Here is a 16,553-nt window from a genome sequence, read left to right as displayed (position 1 = left end):
GCTCAAGAAGACAAAGTAAAATATTATAATGAAATGTGCAAAGACCTGGAGTTAGAGAACTGAAAGGGAAGAACACGCTCAGCATTTCTCCAGCTGAAAGAACTAAAGAAAAAAGTCAAGTCTTGAGTTGCAGTATTGAAGGATTCTATGGGCAAAATTGAATGATGTGGGAAACATCAAAAGAAGATGGAAGGGAATACACAGTCACTTGTATCAAAAAGAATTGGTCAATGTCCAACTATTTCAGGAGGAAGTGTGTGATCAAGAACAAATAAAATTGAAGGAAGAATTTCAGGTTGCACTGAAGGAATTGGTGAAAAACAAGGCTCCAGGAATAGATGAAATACCCACTGAGATGTTTCAACAAACAATGCTGCACTGGAGGTATTTACTCATTTATGCCAGGAAATTTAGAAGACAGCTACCTGGCCAACTGACTGGAAGAGATCAGTATTTGTGCCCATTCGAAGAAAGGTGATCTAATAGAAAGTGGAAACTATCAAACGATATCATTAATACCATACACAAATGAAATCTGAAGATAATTCAAAGATGTTTGCAGCAGCATATTGACAGGAAACTTCCAGAAATGCAAGCTGGATTCAGAAGAGGACGTGGAACATTGGATAACATTGCTGATGACAGATGGATCTTAGCTGAGAACAAAGAATACCAGAAAGGTGTTTACCTGTGTTTTAGTCACTATGCAAAAGCATTCAACTGTGTTGATCATAACAAATTATGGGTAACAGTGCAAAGAATGTAAATTCCAGAACACTTAATTGTGCTCATGAGTAACCTGTACATAGACCAAGAGGCTGTCTTTCGAGCAGAATAAGGGGACATTGCATGGTTTAAAATCAGGAAAGGTGTATGTCAGGGTTGTATCCTTTTACCATACTTATTCAATCTGTATGCTGAGTGAGTAATCTGAGAAGCTGGACTACATGAGGAAGAATGAGGCATCAAGATTGGAGGAAGAACCATTAATGCTTGTGATATGTACATGACACAGCCTTGTTTGCTGAAAGTGAAGATAACTTGAAGCATTTACTGATGCATATTAAAGACTACAGCCTTCAGTATGGATTACATCTGAATGTAAAAAAAACAGAAATCCTCACAACTGGACCAATAAGCAACATCATGATAAAAAGATTGAAGTTGTCAGGGATTTCGTTTTACTTGGATCTACAGTCCACACTATGGAAGCAGCAGTCAGGAAATCAGGCATCGTATTGCACGGGCAAATGTGCCGTGAAAGACCTCTGTAAACTGGTGAGAAGCAGAGATGTCACTTTGAAAACTAAGACACACCTGACCCAAGCCATGGCGTTTTCATTCACCTTATATGTATGTGAAAGCTGGACAATGAATAAAGAAGACCGAAGAAGAGTTGACGCCTTTGAACTGTGCTGTTGGTGAAGAATACCGAAAATACCATAGATAGCAGAAGAACAAACAAATCTGTCCTAGAGGAAGTGTAACTTAAAAGCTCTTTGGAAGCGAGAATGGCCAGTTTGTCTCACCTACTTTGGTCATGTTGTCAGAAGGGACCATTCCCTGGAGAAGGAATGGTAAAGTAGAGGGTCATGCTTAGTAAAATAGAGGGTCAGTGAAGGATAGGACCCTCAACAGGATGGACTGACACGGTGGCTGCAGTGATGGGCTCGGGCACAGCAAGGATTGCAAGGCTGGCACAGGACCGGGCAGGGTTTCGTTCTGTTGTCCACGGGGTCATTATGAGGCGGGGCTGACTTGAGGGCACCTAACAACAACAACATGAGTTGGAATTGACTCGATGGTGGTGAGCTGAGCTTGATGGGCAAAGTATTGAATGATACAGGAAGCATCAAAAAAGGTGGAAGGGATACACAGTTACTGTGCCCAAAAGAATTGGTCAGCATTCAGCCAATTTAGGAGATAGTGATGGAGAACCTGTGGTATTGAAGGAAGAAGTCCAAGCTGCGTTGAAGACACTGGCAAAAAACAAGGCTCCAGGCATTGATGGAATTCCCATTGACGTGTTTCTATAAATGCCTGCATCGCTGGAAGCCCTCACTCATTTACACTAAGAAATTTGGAAGACAGCTACCTGTAATTGACTAGAAGAGATCCATATTTGTGCCCATTCCAAAGAAAGGTGATACAAGAGAATGTGGAAGTTATCGAACAATATCGTTAATATCACATGCAAGTAAAAGTTTGCTGAAAATAATTAAACAATTGCCGCAGTCCATAGACAGGGAGCTGCCAGAAATTCAAGTTGGATTCAGAAGAGGACACGGAACAAGGGATATCATCGCTGCTATCAGATGGATCTTGGCTGAAAGCAGAGAGTATCAGAAAGATGTTTACTTGTGTTTTATTGACAATGCAAAGGCATTTGCCTCTGGGGATCATAACAAATTATGGCTAACATTGGGAAGGATGGGAATTCCAGAACCCTTAATTGTACTCACGAGGGACCTGTGCACAGAGCAAGAGGCTGTCTCTCAGGCAGAACAAGACGATAGTGTATTGTTTAAAATCAGGGAAGGTGGGTGTCAGGGCTTTCCTGTGAGCAGGCAGGGCTTGAAGGCAACAGGTTTGGTTCATTTGGTTTTCTGTTGTTGGTATTCAGAGTGTTTCCATTTTTCACTGTAATGGATTATGTGGCATTGATTAGTCTTATGCAAAAAGCCTCCATTGTGGTGGTTAAGATTATCCCTTAGGATAGATGTTCCAAAATGGAATCCCGGGATCAAAAGGTCTTCATGCATATTAGTTCCCGAGGGACTGTGCCAGTTTCCCCGCCCAGCAGTATTTCAGGGTGCATGCCTGTTTTCCCTCAGCCTACGGCCCTGTCACCCTGAACACGCCCAGTCTCCTCTGATCCCCGAAGCTAAGCAGGATCTGGCCTGGTTAGTACTTGGATGAAATTCCGCCTGGGAATACTGCATGCTGTAGGCTTTATTGGAGCTCTGGTGGCACAGTGGTTAAGGCATTCAGCTGCTAACCAAAAGGAGGGCAGTTCGAACCTACCAGCCACTCCATGGAAGAAAGATGAGGTGGTCTGCTTCTGTAAAGATTACAGCCTTATAAACCTTATGGGGCAGTTCTACTCTGTCTTGTAGGATTACTGTGAGTCGGAATCAACTCAGTGGCAGTGGTGGGTTTATCTCAAGATAAGTAGATGTTTTCTTTAGTAGGCGTGGACTTACGTGGTAGAGCGTTTCAGACGTACCAGAGGTGATGCAGTGAATAGCCTCTCCCCCATTGCGTGCCTGCAGCAGGCACCATGCCATGCCGTTCCCTGCTGTTGCCAGGCACTGCTGATGGACCCCTTTGGAGCTGTCCTCTGACTGAGCAAATATGTACATATGTTTGTTTTATGACACATGGCAGCACTAAACACACTCTCCTGAGCTTTGCTTTTTCCCCTCGTCCATCAGCCCTGGCGCTCAGGCCGTGCAGTGCCTGCAGAGCTTCCCCAGTCGTTTGGCAGTGACACAGCCCCATTGTGTGGTTAACTGACTATTGATGGGCACCTCAGTTGTTTCCCGCCATTTACTTTGCAGGATGCATCCCCAGAAGTGGGACTGCTGGGTCGAAGGACAAGCCCGTTGGCAGTTAGGACCAAACTTGCCAAATGGGTCCTCCTGAGGTTGTACCCGTTTAGCACTCACCCAGCATCGTAGGGAAGAACCTGTTTGGGGGAGGGTGGGTGGGATTTTGATCACAGGGGAAGAAGCCCCCCATGGAATGCAGAGGGGAGCCCGGGGGCCTGCGGAGCACCCCCTCTGCCGTCCAGGGCCCAGAGTTGAATGCCAGGCAAGGAGAAAGGTGAGTTGGGGAGGACCAGTGACCCCATGTCCTGCTCCTTCCTGGTTCCTCTCCAGGGTGATGCTGACAGGGACCCTGTCTGACCGGCAGCCGGCCGAACTCCATCTCTTCCGGAACTACGATGCCCCGGAGTGCATACGGGAGCCGCGGTTCAGCCAGAATGCTAACCTGAAGCCTCCAACCCAGCCCTCAGGTTCAAACCATGTTTGCTGCATGTGTGAGAAGGCAGAGGCTGACGGGTGCAGGGGGGGTGGTCCTAGGCTTGCCCCTGGCGCCCTCATCCCCCCATCCACGCACACCACCAGGCCTCGGGCAGGCTAGCAGAGGCCCCTGCCTGGAGGAGGCCCCTGGGACCCAGCTGTACCTACCTTCCCCGGGACTCGGGACGTGCTGTCTGCAGCACAGCCCTGTCGGTCCTGCTTCCGAGGTGCTCCGGCCTCTTTCCTGCAGCCCCACGTGCCCGCACAAACACACAGGCCTGCACGCACACACTCACACCCTGACATCTGAGGCAGGCTACATTTTTAGCATCCCGTTGTGCCACTGGGCACCTCTGTCATCCCTCCAGAACAGCTGGTGTGGAGGGCAGCCCGCAGCAGCGGGGCCGCCCCCACCTATTTCCGGCCCAACGGCCGCTTCCTGGATGGTGGGCTGCTGGCCAACAACCCCACGCTGGACGCCATGACTGAGATCCACGAGTACAACCAGGACATGATCCGCAAGGTGGGGGCCATCTCGGGTGAGAGGGGAGGGACCAGACCACACTACAGCGATCTCTTTTGTAGCAAAGCTCACTGAGGATAGCCTCTCAGGAGAGCAGAGGCTATTGTTCACACATTCATCCATTTGTGCACACTGCAGCAATGTGATCTCGCACATGGACCTGTTTGGTTGTGCCTACACTGTGCTAAGAAGGCTTCTGAGGCCCAGTCTGGACTGAATGTGAAGAGGGTTATGATCAGTTAACAGCATGTGCTGTTGCGTGTGTGTGTGTGTGTGTGTGTGTGTGTGTGTGTGAGGTGGGGGATGGACGGACAGCATGCATGTCACGTACATGCCAGTTGTAGTGCCTGTGGCTAGCCCTGTGCCCAGCCCTGGGGGCACATGCTTGCCCTGGAAGCACTTACATCTGGCATGGAAAGTCTGTAAATGAGGACATGTCCTTCAAGGGTTGCAGGTGCTGTGACAGAGATCTGCAGAGCCCCAGGAGGAGGCTCGCCTTTGCTTAGAAGCCCGGAGGATAGGGAAAGGCTCCATGGAGGAAGGGACGGCATCCTAAGGCCTTTGGGGACAGGGCATGGCCTCACCCTGAGTTGCTTGGAGCAGCCGCACCCTCAAATCCTGGGAGGGACAGCGTGGACAGTGGGGCAAGCAGGGGCCCTGGAGCCAGTTGGTAGTAGTACAGTGAAGCCTGCGACAGCCGGACCTTGAGGGGCCCTGCCTTGTGTTTCTGGGTCTCGCAAGTTTTCCACTTTCGATGGTGGGGGGAGGTTTATCACCTTTCTGTTACTCTCTGCCAGTGGAAAATAGGCGAGTTTTCCTTCTCTGACAGGTTTCTGCCTTACACAAGTTCCAGCTTTCTCAGGTTTTACGGTACCTACCAAAACCCACCAGCCACTCCTCGGAAGGAAGGTTGGGCAATCTACTTCCGTAGTGATACACCCTTGGAAACCCAAGGAAGGGTTGCTATGAGTCGGGTCCGACTCAATGGCAGTGAGTTTGGCTTGTTTGATTTTACCAAGGAGCTCTGGTGGCATAGTGCCTAAGGCACGTGACTGCTAACCAGAAGGCTGGGGGTTCAAACCCACCAGCCACTCCTCGGAAGGAAAGTTGGGCAACCTACTTCCGTAGTGATACTGCCTCAGAAACCCAAGGAGGGGCCTTTGTGAGTTGGATCCGACTCGACAGCAGTGAGTTTGATTTTTGATTTTTCGGTATCAAGGAGCCCTGGTGGGCCATGGTCAGGAACTTGGCTGCTACCCGCAAGCTTGGTGGTTTGAACCGACCTAGTGGCTCCATAGAGAAGGACCTGGCAGTCTGCTCCCATAAAGATGACTACCAAGGAGACCTTGGGGGCAGTTCTCAGTGTAACACATGGGGTCTCTGTGAGTTGAAAATCCACTCAGCAGCACCCAATGGAAACATCCACCCCAGGAGTGCTGTGAGGACTCCGCGTGCACTATCTGTAAATGCCTTGGCGCGTGTGTGACCTCCCTGCTGCCTGTGGTTCTCTGCGTGGTTACCAAGAAGCCCCGGATGCAGCCCCTGGTGGTGCAGCAGGGGATCCCGGTGGTCAGAGGTGGGAGCACCCTCTAGGGGCCAGACAGGGCAGGGCGTGGTTCCTGAAAGAAACTGCTGAGAAGAGCCCTCAGCCCTCATCCAGTCCAAGTCATTACCATTAAGTGTGAGGAGCCCAGACCCAGAGCGGGGGGGGGGGGGGCTCACCCGAGTCACCCTGCAAATGGGCAGCAGAGTAATGGGGCAGCTCCCTGCTCCCTGACTGCATGGCCTGGACAAGCCTCTTTGCCCCTAGCTTTGCTGAGAGTCCGCATTTGTGAGGTGTGGTGATCAGTGCCCCTGCCGCAGACTGGTGGGGGGAGTGAGACCGTGGTGTAAAGGCCTGGTGAACACCAGAAACCAAGGGACGCGAACTCCCTTCCTTCCCTGGCCACGCCCCTGACCTTTCTTCAGGCGGCACCAGCCTGTCCTTGCAGACAGTGCCCAGCTGTGTCTGTAGGGTTTTGACCTCACAGGTGTCAGAGCAGAGCTGTGCTCCCAGGGGTTCAGTGGCTGCTTTTTCAGAAGTAGGCGGCCGGGCCTTTCTTTTGAAATGCCTTTGGGTGGACTCGAACCTCCAACCCTCAGGTAGCAGCCGAGTGCCTTAACCCTTTGCACCACCCAGAGACTCAGGCTCATGTGCTCCCTGCATGGTCCACAGAGTTCACTGTGATGCCCACTGGTGCTAGGAGGACGGTGCTGCTCAGGGAACACGAGGGGCCTGCTGGGGGCCTGTTTCTGTCCCCCAACCCCCTCCCAGGCCACTGTCACTCTCCCCCAGGAGGAAGGTCTCCTCTGACCATCTCCTTCCTGTTCACACAGGGTCAGGGCCACAAGGTGAAGAAACTCTCCATCGTCGTCTCCCTGGGGACAGGGAGGTCCCCTCAAGTGCCCGTGACCTGTGTGGATGTCTTCCGTCCCAGCAATCCCTGGGAACTGGCCAAGACTGTTTTTGGGGCCAAGGAACTGGGAAAGATGGTGGTGGACTGTGTGAGTAGGGGCCCCTTCCCGTGGTGTCTCCAGCCTGGGGCTGACACCCGTACCCTCTTCCTGTGGAGGCAGCAGGGCTCGGGGGTCCTGTGTCCGCTGCAGGGAGAGAGAGAGGCCCCACTCTAGTCTCAGTGCAGGGCAGGAGGCTCCTCAAACGCGCTGTGAGCCCTTTTCTCCGACCACGGCCCAGAGTCTAAGACGGACAGAAGCTGCGGGGGGAGGGGACAAGGGGCTCTGACTCTGAGCTTCCCCCACTGACCCTGAACGGGCTCTGCAGAACCAGAACCCACAGAGGGTGGGCAGCAGTAGCTGCCCGAGGAGCGGGGCCTGCCCAGGGTCCTCTGCTGATGGGTGGCAAGGCCATAACTGGGTCCAGGGGCATGATTTCAGGCCACCGTGGGGCCTCTGGGACAGTGGGGCAAGCCGAGTGCTCACTGGGCTCCTTCCCGCCAGTGCACGGATCCGGACGGGCGGGCCGTGGACCGGGCCCGGGCCTGGTGCGAGATGACGGACATCCAGTATTTCAGGTGAGGCTCGCCGCGTCCTGCCTGGCCCGGCCGCCCTTGGTGTGGACTTGCCCTTCTCCAAGGGGCTGCCCTGCTCCCTGGGCTCACCCCAGGCCCAGCTGAGAGTCCTGGGGTGACCCCTCCTCCCTGGCCCGGACAGATTGAACCCCCAGCTGGGGACGGACATCATGCTGGACGAGGTCAGCGATGCGGTGCTGGTCAGCGCCCTCTGGGAGACGGAGGTCTACATCCACGAGCACCGGGAACGGTTCCAGAAGCTCACCCAGCTGCTGCTGGAGCCCTGAGGCCGCACCGCCCCCCAGCCCAGCCCCTGACCCTGCCGGGGCGGCATGAGGCCTGGCCTGGCTCACTGGGCAGAGCCGGCCCGCCGCCGTGCCCACTGCTCTCCTGGGAGCCTCCCTACCCGAGGCTGCTCCTCCGTCTTCGGTTCCCACGTTCTGGCTCTGAAAAGCCCAGAGCCTCCCCCACCTCCTCTCCCCGACAGAAGGGACTTCTGACAACTGACCGATGAGAACCCTCACCCTGGCAACTGAAACACTAAAGGTGCCTGTGTACCCCAGGCCCTGGAAGGCCACCCCAGCCTCGGAGCGCCCCTCCAGGTTCCCTGGTGGGCACAGCTTGCCCCTTCCACCCAGTGCCCTTTCCCCTGGAGGTGAGGGTAGAGAAAGGGGATGTCTCCACTCCCCTCAGCCAGGGAACCCCCGGGCTCCAGGAGCAGGATGCCCCATTCGACTTTGCCCCTCAACACACCCGCCACCCACACCCCTGAGAGCCACCTCACCTGAGCACTCCCTTATCTCTCAACGGCCACTCCTGGGACTTAAGTCCTTCTTCACAAGGAAGTGATTGTAAGAGTGTGCCTGAGGCTGCTGGGGAGGGCTTCAGGGCTGCCCCCAAACTGAAATAAACTGGATTCAAGTTCACCAGTGTGTGTTAATTGTGGTGTGGGTGCAGCAACCCCTCCTTTCTCCCTGCAGCCTTGACCTTCAGCCTTGACCTTCCTGGGCCCACTTGGAGCCTCTATTTCCAGGCTCCCTGGGCTGGGGTCACCTTCTCTCCCCTCCTCTGCAGAGCAGGAAGTGAAGGGGTGGCCCTGATGCCTGTCCCCAGAATAGGCTGTCAGGTGCCCGGAAGCCAGGACTGCTTCCCCCAGGGCAGGCCCACGTGGGGTGGAGTGAGAGGGCTCCCTATTTGACAATGGAGGGGATCAAGACCCAGAGAGGGCACGGGCCTCGGCACGCGGGTCCTTGCTGCCTCCTCTCCGGAGGCTGTGCACAGGGCAGCCGCAGTGGCCGGCCGTGCCTTGGCCCTCCAGGTCCAGGTCTGATGGGGACCAATGGAGGGAGGAGGCCTGAGAACGGTGCCCATCAGCGGGTCTGTCGGGGAGAGCCCCGGAGAGGGGCATGCAGCAACTCTAGCCCAATAGCATGGGCAACACCCAGGACTGGCCCCTATCCTGGCGACAGGTGGGAGGCCAGGCTCCCCCCAGAGCCAAGGGTCCCCCGCTGGCTGGGAAGCCTCGCCCTTGAGGAGGACTTGAGAGTGGCCCTGCCGGCATCCCCCCAGCCGCAGCTCAGAGAGGTAAATAATTGAAAGGCAGGTCACACGAAGCTGCGCGTCACAGGATGCCTTCCCCACCGGGTCTGGTTACGCCCCAGATCACATTCTGACATCCCTGGCTGGTGAATAATTAAGCTGCCACCTCCTCCTCAAGGACCTCGATCCCCAGGGTCCACTCCATAGCCTCCCTGGCCGCCCGACGAGCAGTGGCACCAGCAGGCAGCCCCCCGGTGCTCCAGCTCTGCCAGTGCCCGCTCCATGGCCCCCGAGATGGACCAGTTCTACAGGTCCACCATCGCCATCTACAAGGTGAGCACGTGTAGGCCAGCCCAGGGCCTGGGCATGCGCCTCCCGGGTGCAGAGGCCGGGCCGCTCTGCAGGACGGGCACTGAGGGCTGGCAGTGTGCTCAAGGCAGGCAGGCTGAGCTGTGGGCATGGGGTGGGCTCCCTGGGGTGGGCTCCCTTGGCTGTCCCAGCCGTAACTGCGGCTCTAGGGAAGGGTTTGTCCACTGTCAACCAGAATGGGAGGCCAGCCAAGATGGCACTCAGAAGGACCCCCACACCCCTGCCCCCGGAAACCTCCAAGCACTGGACAAAGCAGAACAGCGCCCAGGGAGGCTGAAGCTGGGAACAGGGGCCCGAGTAGCTGAGGCTAAGGGATAGGAGCCCAGACCCCAGATGCAGAGAGCCTGAGGGAAAGGATTTGGTGGCTAAGCCAGGGGGTGGGGAGTCTCTAGTTTCTGAGCCCCTTGCTTGATCTCCTGCCCCTTCCCTACAGACTCCACAGACACTTACTGAGCACCTGTAACATGCAGGTCCCTTCACTTGTAGGCCTCCCAGCGCCCCACCTGTGGGCTAGGAAGTAATCTCCCGTTTGATACATAAGAACATGGGTACAGATGAGGTGTGATAAACCCTGACAGGTTAAGAAGCTTGTTCAAGGTCACAAAGGGAGGGAAAGGAGCTGCTGGGATTTGAACCAAGACCGAGTTGAAGTCCAAGGCTAGGGCTGTTGCAGCCACCCGGGCTCTCCACATGACCAGGGTCTAGGGTGGCCACAGGGATCCAGCTACCACCCCACTCCCAGGGGCACTTCGTGTCGAGAAGGACAAGAGCTGCCCTGGGCCCTGCCCGACTGTCAGTGCTGGTGTGTGCAGCCCAGAGAGGCATGCTCAACCCAGTGTGGGGAGGGGGCCCCTCTGAGGGCCTGAGGTCTGCCAGGGCAGAGGAGCAAGCAGGAGCTGGCTGCAAGGGGACGCCAGCTTAGGGTGGGACCCCAAAAGATAGTGTCTGAGGCCTCTGCTGAGAGCAGGGATTCTGGGTGACCCCAGGTTTCTGGGTGGTCTCCCAGTCTGGAGGCTTCTTACTGGAGCTGAGTGCCTGCAATGAGGCCCAAGGACTTGCCTCAGCCCATCCTCCTCCTCCCCCCCAATCTTACCCTCTCCCTTTCCCTCTGGGTCCAGAGCATCATGGAGCAGTTTAACCCTGCCCTGGAGAACCTGGTGTACCTGGGGAACAACTACCTGAGGGCCTTCCACGGTGAGTACCCGGCCACAGGGAGCCCCGCCCTGGCCTCTCCAGGCCCTCCTTACAGGACCACCCCCACCCCCACCCAACCCATATTCTCTGCACCCCACAGTGGCCCACCATCCACACGCCTCTCCTTCTCACCTCTATACTCTCCTATCCACTACCCTTGCCCTCACAGCCAGGGTCCCTTGCACACCACACACCCTCACCTTCCTGTACTCACACATCTTATAACCACCCCACTTAATCCACACCCCCACGCCCCTTACCTATCCCCTGTTCATTCAGGTGTCCCCAGCTCTGCCCCTTACCTACTTCTGTTCACCTAGGTACCCTCAAGTTCTTCACAAGATACAGAGCTAGGCCTGGCAGGGCTACGCAACCCCACCCCCAACAGCTACACGTGTCGCCTAGATGCTGTGTCACCCAGATGCTACTCAGCGACTCCACACCATCCGCAGTCCCATCTCCGAACCCCAGTCTTGACATCCAGAGCTGTTTTCCCACACACCCCTAAGCCAACCACACCACTCGCTCAGTCCCATGCAAGCAAGCTACTCTTCCCCCCACTCACTGCAGCCCCCGTATTTCCCAACACCACCCCATCTGCTAGTGCGAATCCACAGAGTTGGGGCCTCTGTGGGATGGATGGCACTGTGAGGCCCTAACACCCAGAGCTGAGTGCCACTCCATCCCTTTTAGGACTTGGAAGGCCAAGCCTACTCGCCTCCACACCTGCTCCCAGCTCCCAGCCCTCACCCCACCCTGTTCCCCTGCCCCGTGAGCCTCACAGCACACCAGCCACACCCTGCTGACGGGCCCACACCCTGATGATGGGCTCACACACAGGGCTACCTGCCTGCACCTACCACAGACAACATCCTGTACCATGTTGAGAGCAGCTGGCCCGAGGGAACCCCATTCCACACCCCACTCTCCTCCTCTGTCCAGTGCCACATCTCCACACACACCCCACTCCATGCCCTGGTGCACCCCTGCACAGCCCTCTCTCCTCGCAAGGGTAGGGGTGAAACAGAGGAGGGGCCAAACCGACCATCCCTTCCCACCGCAGCTCTGTCCGAGGCAGCCGAGGTGTACTTCAGTGCTATCCAGAAGATCGGGGAGCAGGCCCTACAGAGCTCCACCTCGCAGATCTTGGGTGAGTGCCGCCTCTCCCACTGCACCCCACCTTCTTGGGGGGGACACTCTTTCCAGCCCCTGCTCCACCCCCAGGCTATATCCTGCTGTCCAAGTGCTAGGTCCCTCCGTCTGTCCTATCTATGCCTCCCTTCAGGTCCAGGGCCTGCCTCTGCCCACCATCCTAGGGTTCTGGAAGGCGTTCCTTGAACAGATGTGTTCTTCCAGGAAGTTCCCCTGGAGATAGCCCCACCCACACCCACACCCCCAGTCCAGACTCCTGCCTAGAGTCTGAGCCTCTTCCCTAAGTCCTTGCAGCTTGCAAGGCTGGGACCTCCTGGCCAAGACCCCTGTGGGAGACCCTGGACTTTGGTGCTGAAACGTGCTTCAGGCAGCTGCTGACAGGAAGAGGGTGCATAGAGCAGGCTCCCCCACACTGAAGCGCCCTACTCTGTGCCCCAGGTGAGATCCTAGTGCAGATGTCTGACACCCAGCGGCACCTGAACTCTGACCTGGAAGTAGTGGTGAGTATGGAACCCCACAGCCTTGAGGAGCATGGGCTGCATTTTAAGGAGAACAAGGGCCCCATCTCCCAAATTCCCCTCTCAGGGAGGACTTCCTGGCCCCCACCCAGCCCTGAGTGACATGGGCACCTGCCAGGGCCAGGCTCCTCTGCTGGGCACAATTACCTGTGTTACCTCGCAGCAACCCCAGCAGGCAGGTGACATATCTCTCCCCATTTCACAGAGGGGGAAACTGAGTCTCAGAGATTTAATAACTGGCTAAAATCCCAGAGTGAGTGGAGGAGCTAGGATGTGGAGGGACCATTGCCCAGGGGCTTCAGGCCCCCTCACTTCCTCCCTGTCCCTCTCCACTCCATTCTCCAAAGCATTGGCCACAGTGAGTTGAGCGTGTCACTCCCGTAAGTAGAAAGACCCTTTCAAGGCCCTGCTGCCCACGGAACTGAACACAGACTTGCCAGTGAGGGTTCTGGGCCCTCCTGATCCAGCAGCCGCTCTCCAGGACCCCCATTCACAGGCCAGCCACTCCAAAGAGCTGGCCCTCCCCAGACTCAGCTTGGTGTCCCCTCTGCTGGGCCACTGTCATGCTTCTCTGAGCCTACAGCAACGGGCCCCACCCCTGCCATCCAGCCTCCTCCATGAAGCTCCCCTGACCTCTGGCAGGTCCAGTCACTCCTCCACTGGACGCCCAATGGCAGCTTCTTTCTGTACGGGCAGCTTCTTTCTGTACTTAGCACACGGAGGTTAAAACAGCGAACTCTGTGGCCAGGATGTTGTTGTTATTGTTGTTGTTAGGTGCCGTCGAGTCGTCTCTGACTCATGTTGTGGTGGTTGTTATATGCCTTCGAATCAGATCTGACTCATAGCGAACCCTCCTTGAGTTTCCCAGGCGGTATCACTACGGAAGTAGATTGCTCAACCTTCCTTCCGAGGAGTGGAGTTTGAACCTCCAGCCTTCTGGTTACCAATCAAGTGCCTTAGGCACTGTGCGACCAGAGCTCCAACTCACAATGACCTTTTGTGCAACAGAACAAAACCCTGCCCGGTCCTGTGCCAGCCTCACAATCCCTACTATACCTGAGCCCATCATTGCAGCCACTGTGTCAGTCCGTCTTGTTGAGGGCCTTCCCCTCTTTCGTCGACCCTCCATTTTACCAAGCATGACATCCTTCTCCAGAGAATGGTCCCTTCTGACAACATGACCAGAGTAGATGAGATGAAGTCGTCTGGCCATTCTCTCTTCCCAGGAGCACTCTGGCTGCACTTCTTCCAGGACAGATCTGTTAGTTCTTTTAGCAGTCCACGGTACTTTCAGCATTCTTCGCCAGCACCACAACTCAAAAGCATCGACTCTTCTTCTGCCTTCCTTATTCATTGTCCAGCTATTCTGCAGCCAGAAACTGGGTTCAAATCCCAGCTTCAGCAGTTACTGCCTTTGTGACCTCAGACAAGTTACTTAACCTCTCTGTGCCTTCATTTACTCTTGCAAAATTGTTGATTTTAGTTGCTGTCAAGTCAATTCCAACTCATGGCGACACATGTGTGTCAAAGTGGACCTGTATTCTGGAGTGTTTTCAAGACGGTGACCTTTGAGAAGTGGCTGCCAGGCCTGTCTTTTGAGGCCCCTCTTGTTGTTGTTGTTGTTGTTGTTATGTGCCGTTCAGTCAGCCCTGACTCATAGCGACCCCTCCTTGGGTTTCCGAGGCAGTATCACTACGGAAGTTAGATTGCGCAACCTTCCTTCCGAGGGGTGGTTGGTGGGTTTGAACCGCCAGCCTTCTGGTTAGCAGTCAAGTGCCTTAGCCACTATGCTACCAGAGCTCCCTCTGGGTGGATTCAAACCACAAACCTTTTGGCTAATGTTGTTGGGTGCCATCAAGTCGGCTCTGACTCACAGTGACTCTGTGTGCAACAGAACAAAACACTGCCCGGTCCTGCAGAATCCTCACAGTCCTTGCTATGTTGAACCCATCGTTGCAGCCACTGTGTCAATCCATCTCATTGAGGGTTTTCCCCTTCCTCGCTGGCCCTGCACTTTATCAAGCATGATGTCTTTCTCCAGGATATGTCCCTTCTGACAACATGACCAAAGTAGGTGAGATGAAGTCTGGCGTTCTCCCTTCCAAGGAGCAGTCTGGATGCACTTCTTCCAGGACGGATCTGTTCGTTCTTCTGGCAGTCCATGGTATTTTCAGTATTCTTTGCCAATGCCACAACTCAAAGGCATCAACTGTTCATTGGTCTTCCTTATTCCTTGTCCAGCTTTCACATGCATATGAGGCAATTGGAAATACCATGGCTTGGGATAGGCACACCTTACTCTTCAAAGTGACATCTTTGCACTTCAATACTTTAAAGAGGTCTTTTGCAGCAGATTTGCCCAGGGCAATATGTCTGATTTCTTGACTGCTGCTTCCATGGGTGTTGATTGTGAATCCAAGTAAAATGAAATGACAACTTCAATCTTTTCTCCATTTATTGTGATGTTGCTTATTGGTCCAGTTGTGAGGACTTTTGTTTTCTTTATATTGAGGTGTAATCTGTACTGAAGGCTGTAGTCTTTGATCTTTATCAGTAAGCGCTTCAAGTCCTCTTCACTTTCAGCAAGCAAGGTTGTGGCATCAGCGTATCACAGGTTGTTAATGAGTCTTCCTCCAGTCCTGACGCCACGTTCTTCTTTATACAGTCCAGTTTCTCGGATTATTTGCTCAGTGTACAGATTGAATAAGTATGGTGAAATGATACAACCCTGATGCACCCCTTCCTGATTTTAAACCATGCAGTATCCCCTTGTTCTGTTTGAACAACAGCCTCTGGGTCTATGTACAGGTTAGTCATCAGCTCTTAACTAACCATTTGCGCCACTGCCTTGTAAAATTCCTGTGAGGATTAAGTGTAACCTGCTTGTCACAATCCGCAGCAGCCCAAAGCCCTCCATGTATCTTAGCTGTGATTGCCAGAATTAGAATTATTGCCCTGTCTCTATCCTCTCCAAGACTGGCGGCTGTGTAAGGCACAACCTGAGCTCAGGGCCTGGGGTGGGCCTGGCACCGAGCAGGACTTTACTGAAGGTGGAAGGGAAAACTGACCTTTGAAAAGGGAGGAGGCTTGGCTAGGTGGAAAAGAAAGACAGGGTGCTCAACAGTGTAGAAGGGAATGAGAGATCCTGAGGCCAGGAGGGGAGGGTGGGAGAGGTGGCCTCAATGGGAGGGGCCTTGGACGGTTCTTCACCGAATAGTGGCAGCATGTGGTTCTCAAATGTATGGGGGCAGGGAGCCCTGGAAATCAGAGTGATCTTTAGAGGGCACCATAAAATACTGAGGCACTCTGCTGGTGAAGGGGTTAAAGCATTCAGCTTGGCTGCTAACCAAAATGTCGGTGGTTCGTTCTACTCTGTCCTCTAGGGGCTCTATGAGCCAGAATTAACTCAACAGTAGTGGGTTTCGTTTGGGTTTTGCTTCCATAAAGGTTGACAGCCTCGGAAACCCTCTGGGGCAGTTCTACTCTGTCCTCCAGGGGCACTGTGAGTAGGAATCAAGTTGATGGCAGAGACTGACTTGTTGGGTTACTGTGTTGGAATGGGGAACAATTTTCCTGGCAAAAAAATGCAGGCACTCACATGCCCCTGGGCCTGTCTACTGGGCCACTGTGAGGTGTCCTGAGCCTGCACATGTCCTTGGGCTGGGTGTGGAGTTATGGAGCCCAGCTTGTCATGGCAGCCTGTGCCTTCCTGTGTTTGTGTTTGATGTCTCCTGTCACGTGATGCACTCCCGGGCTGGGCAGGGACGAGTCTCACCCAGGTGTGCTCTGTAAGGAGAGCTGTCCTCTCAGGGCCCCAGAGCCTTGGCTGTGACAGTCAGCAGGGCCCTCAGCCAGACCTATACCAGGTAGAATAGCACCAGAGGCTAGTCATTCAACAGCCATTACTGCCAGGTGCCTTGTTGTGTGCCAGGCACCAGTGTAGGCACTTGGGATACAGCAGACAAAGTTCCTCCCAAGGAAGGGAGTCAGACCAAACCCAAGACAGGTAAATTGTATGTTACTGTGTTGTTGTTGTTATGTGCCGTCGAGTCGGACCCGACTCATGGCGACCCCTCCTTGGGTTTCCGAGGCAGTATCACTACGGAAGTAGATTGCCCCATCTTCCTTCCGAGGAGTGGCTGGTGGGTTTGAACTGCCAGCCTTC

At 54.6% G+C, this 16,553-nt stretch overlaps 2 protein-coding genes across 2 annotated transcripts in view; both read left to right on the top strand.

Annotated features, from left to right (window-relative positions):
* Positions 1-7,903, top strand: part of PLA2G6 (phospholipase A2 group VI) — an 80,123-nt gene extending 72,220 nt beyond the window's left edge. The window contains 5 exon segments of the mRNA XM_007941757.1: positions 3,882-4,018; positions 4,394-4,548; positions 6,925-7,092; positions 7,546-7,619; positions 7,759-7,903. Coding sequence (XP_007939948.1) covers positions 3,882-4,018; positions 4,394-4,548; positions 6,925-7,092; positions 7,546-7,619; positions 7,759-7,903 — 679 coding nt within the window.
* A 1,534-nt stretch (positions 7,904-9,437) lies between these two features.
* Positions 9,438-16,553, top strand: part of BAIAP2L2 (BAR/IMD domain containing adaptor protein 2 like 2) — a 46,388-nt gene continuing 39,272 nt past the window's right edge. Inside the window, exons 1-4 of the mRNA XM_007941756.1 lie at positions 9,438-9,488; positions 10,643-10,718; positions 11,782-11,868; positions 12,309-12,370. Coding sequence (XP_007939947.1) covers positions 9,438-9,488; positions 10,643-10,718; positions 11,782-11,868; positions 12,309-12,370 — 276 coding nt within the window. The remainder of the gene's footprint in view (positions 9,489-10,642; positions 10,719-11,781; positions 11,869-12,308; positions 12,371-16,553) is intronic.

This window comes from Orycteropus afer, unplaced genomic scaffold (genome assembly GCF_000298275.1).
Source record: "Orycteropus afer afer isolate SDZICR_OR568_19922 unplaced genomic scaffold, OryAfe1.0 scaffold00083, whole genome shotgun sequence".
In the NCBI taxonomy this organism is placed as follows: Eukaryota; Metazoa; Chordata; class Mammalia; order Tubulidentata; family Orycteropodidae; genus Orycteropus; species Orycteropus afer.
This window is presented reverse-complemented; position numbering and strand designations above follow the sequence as displayed.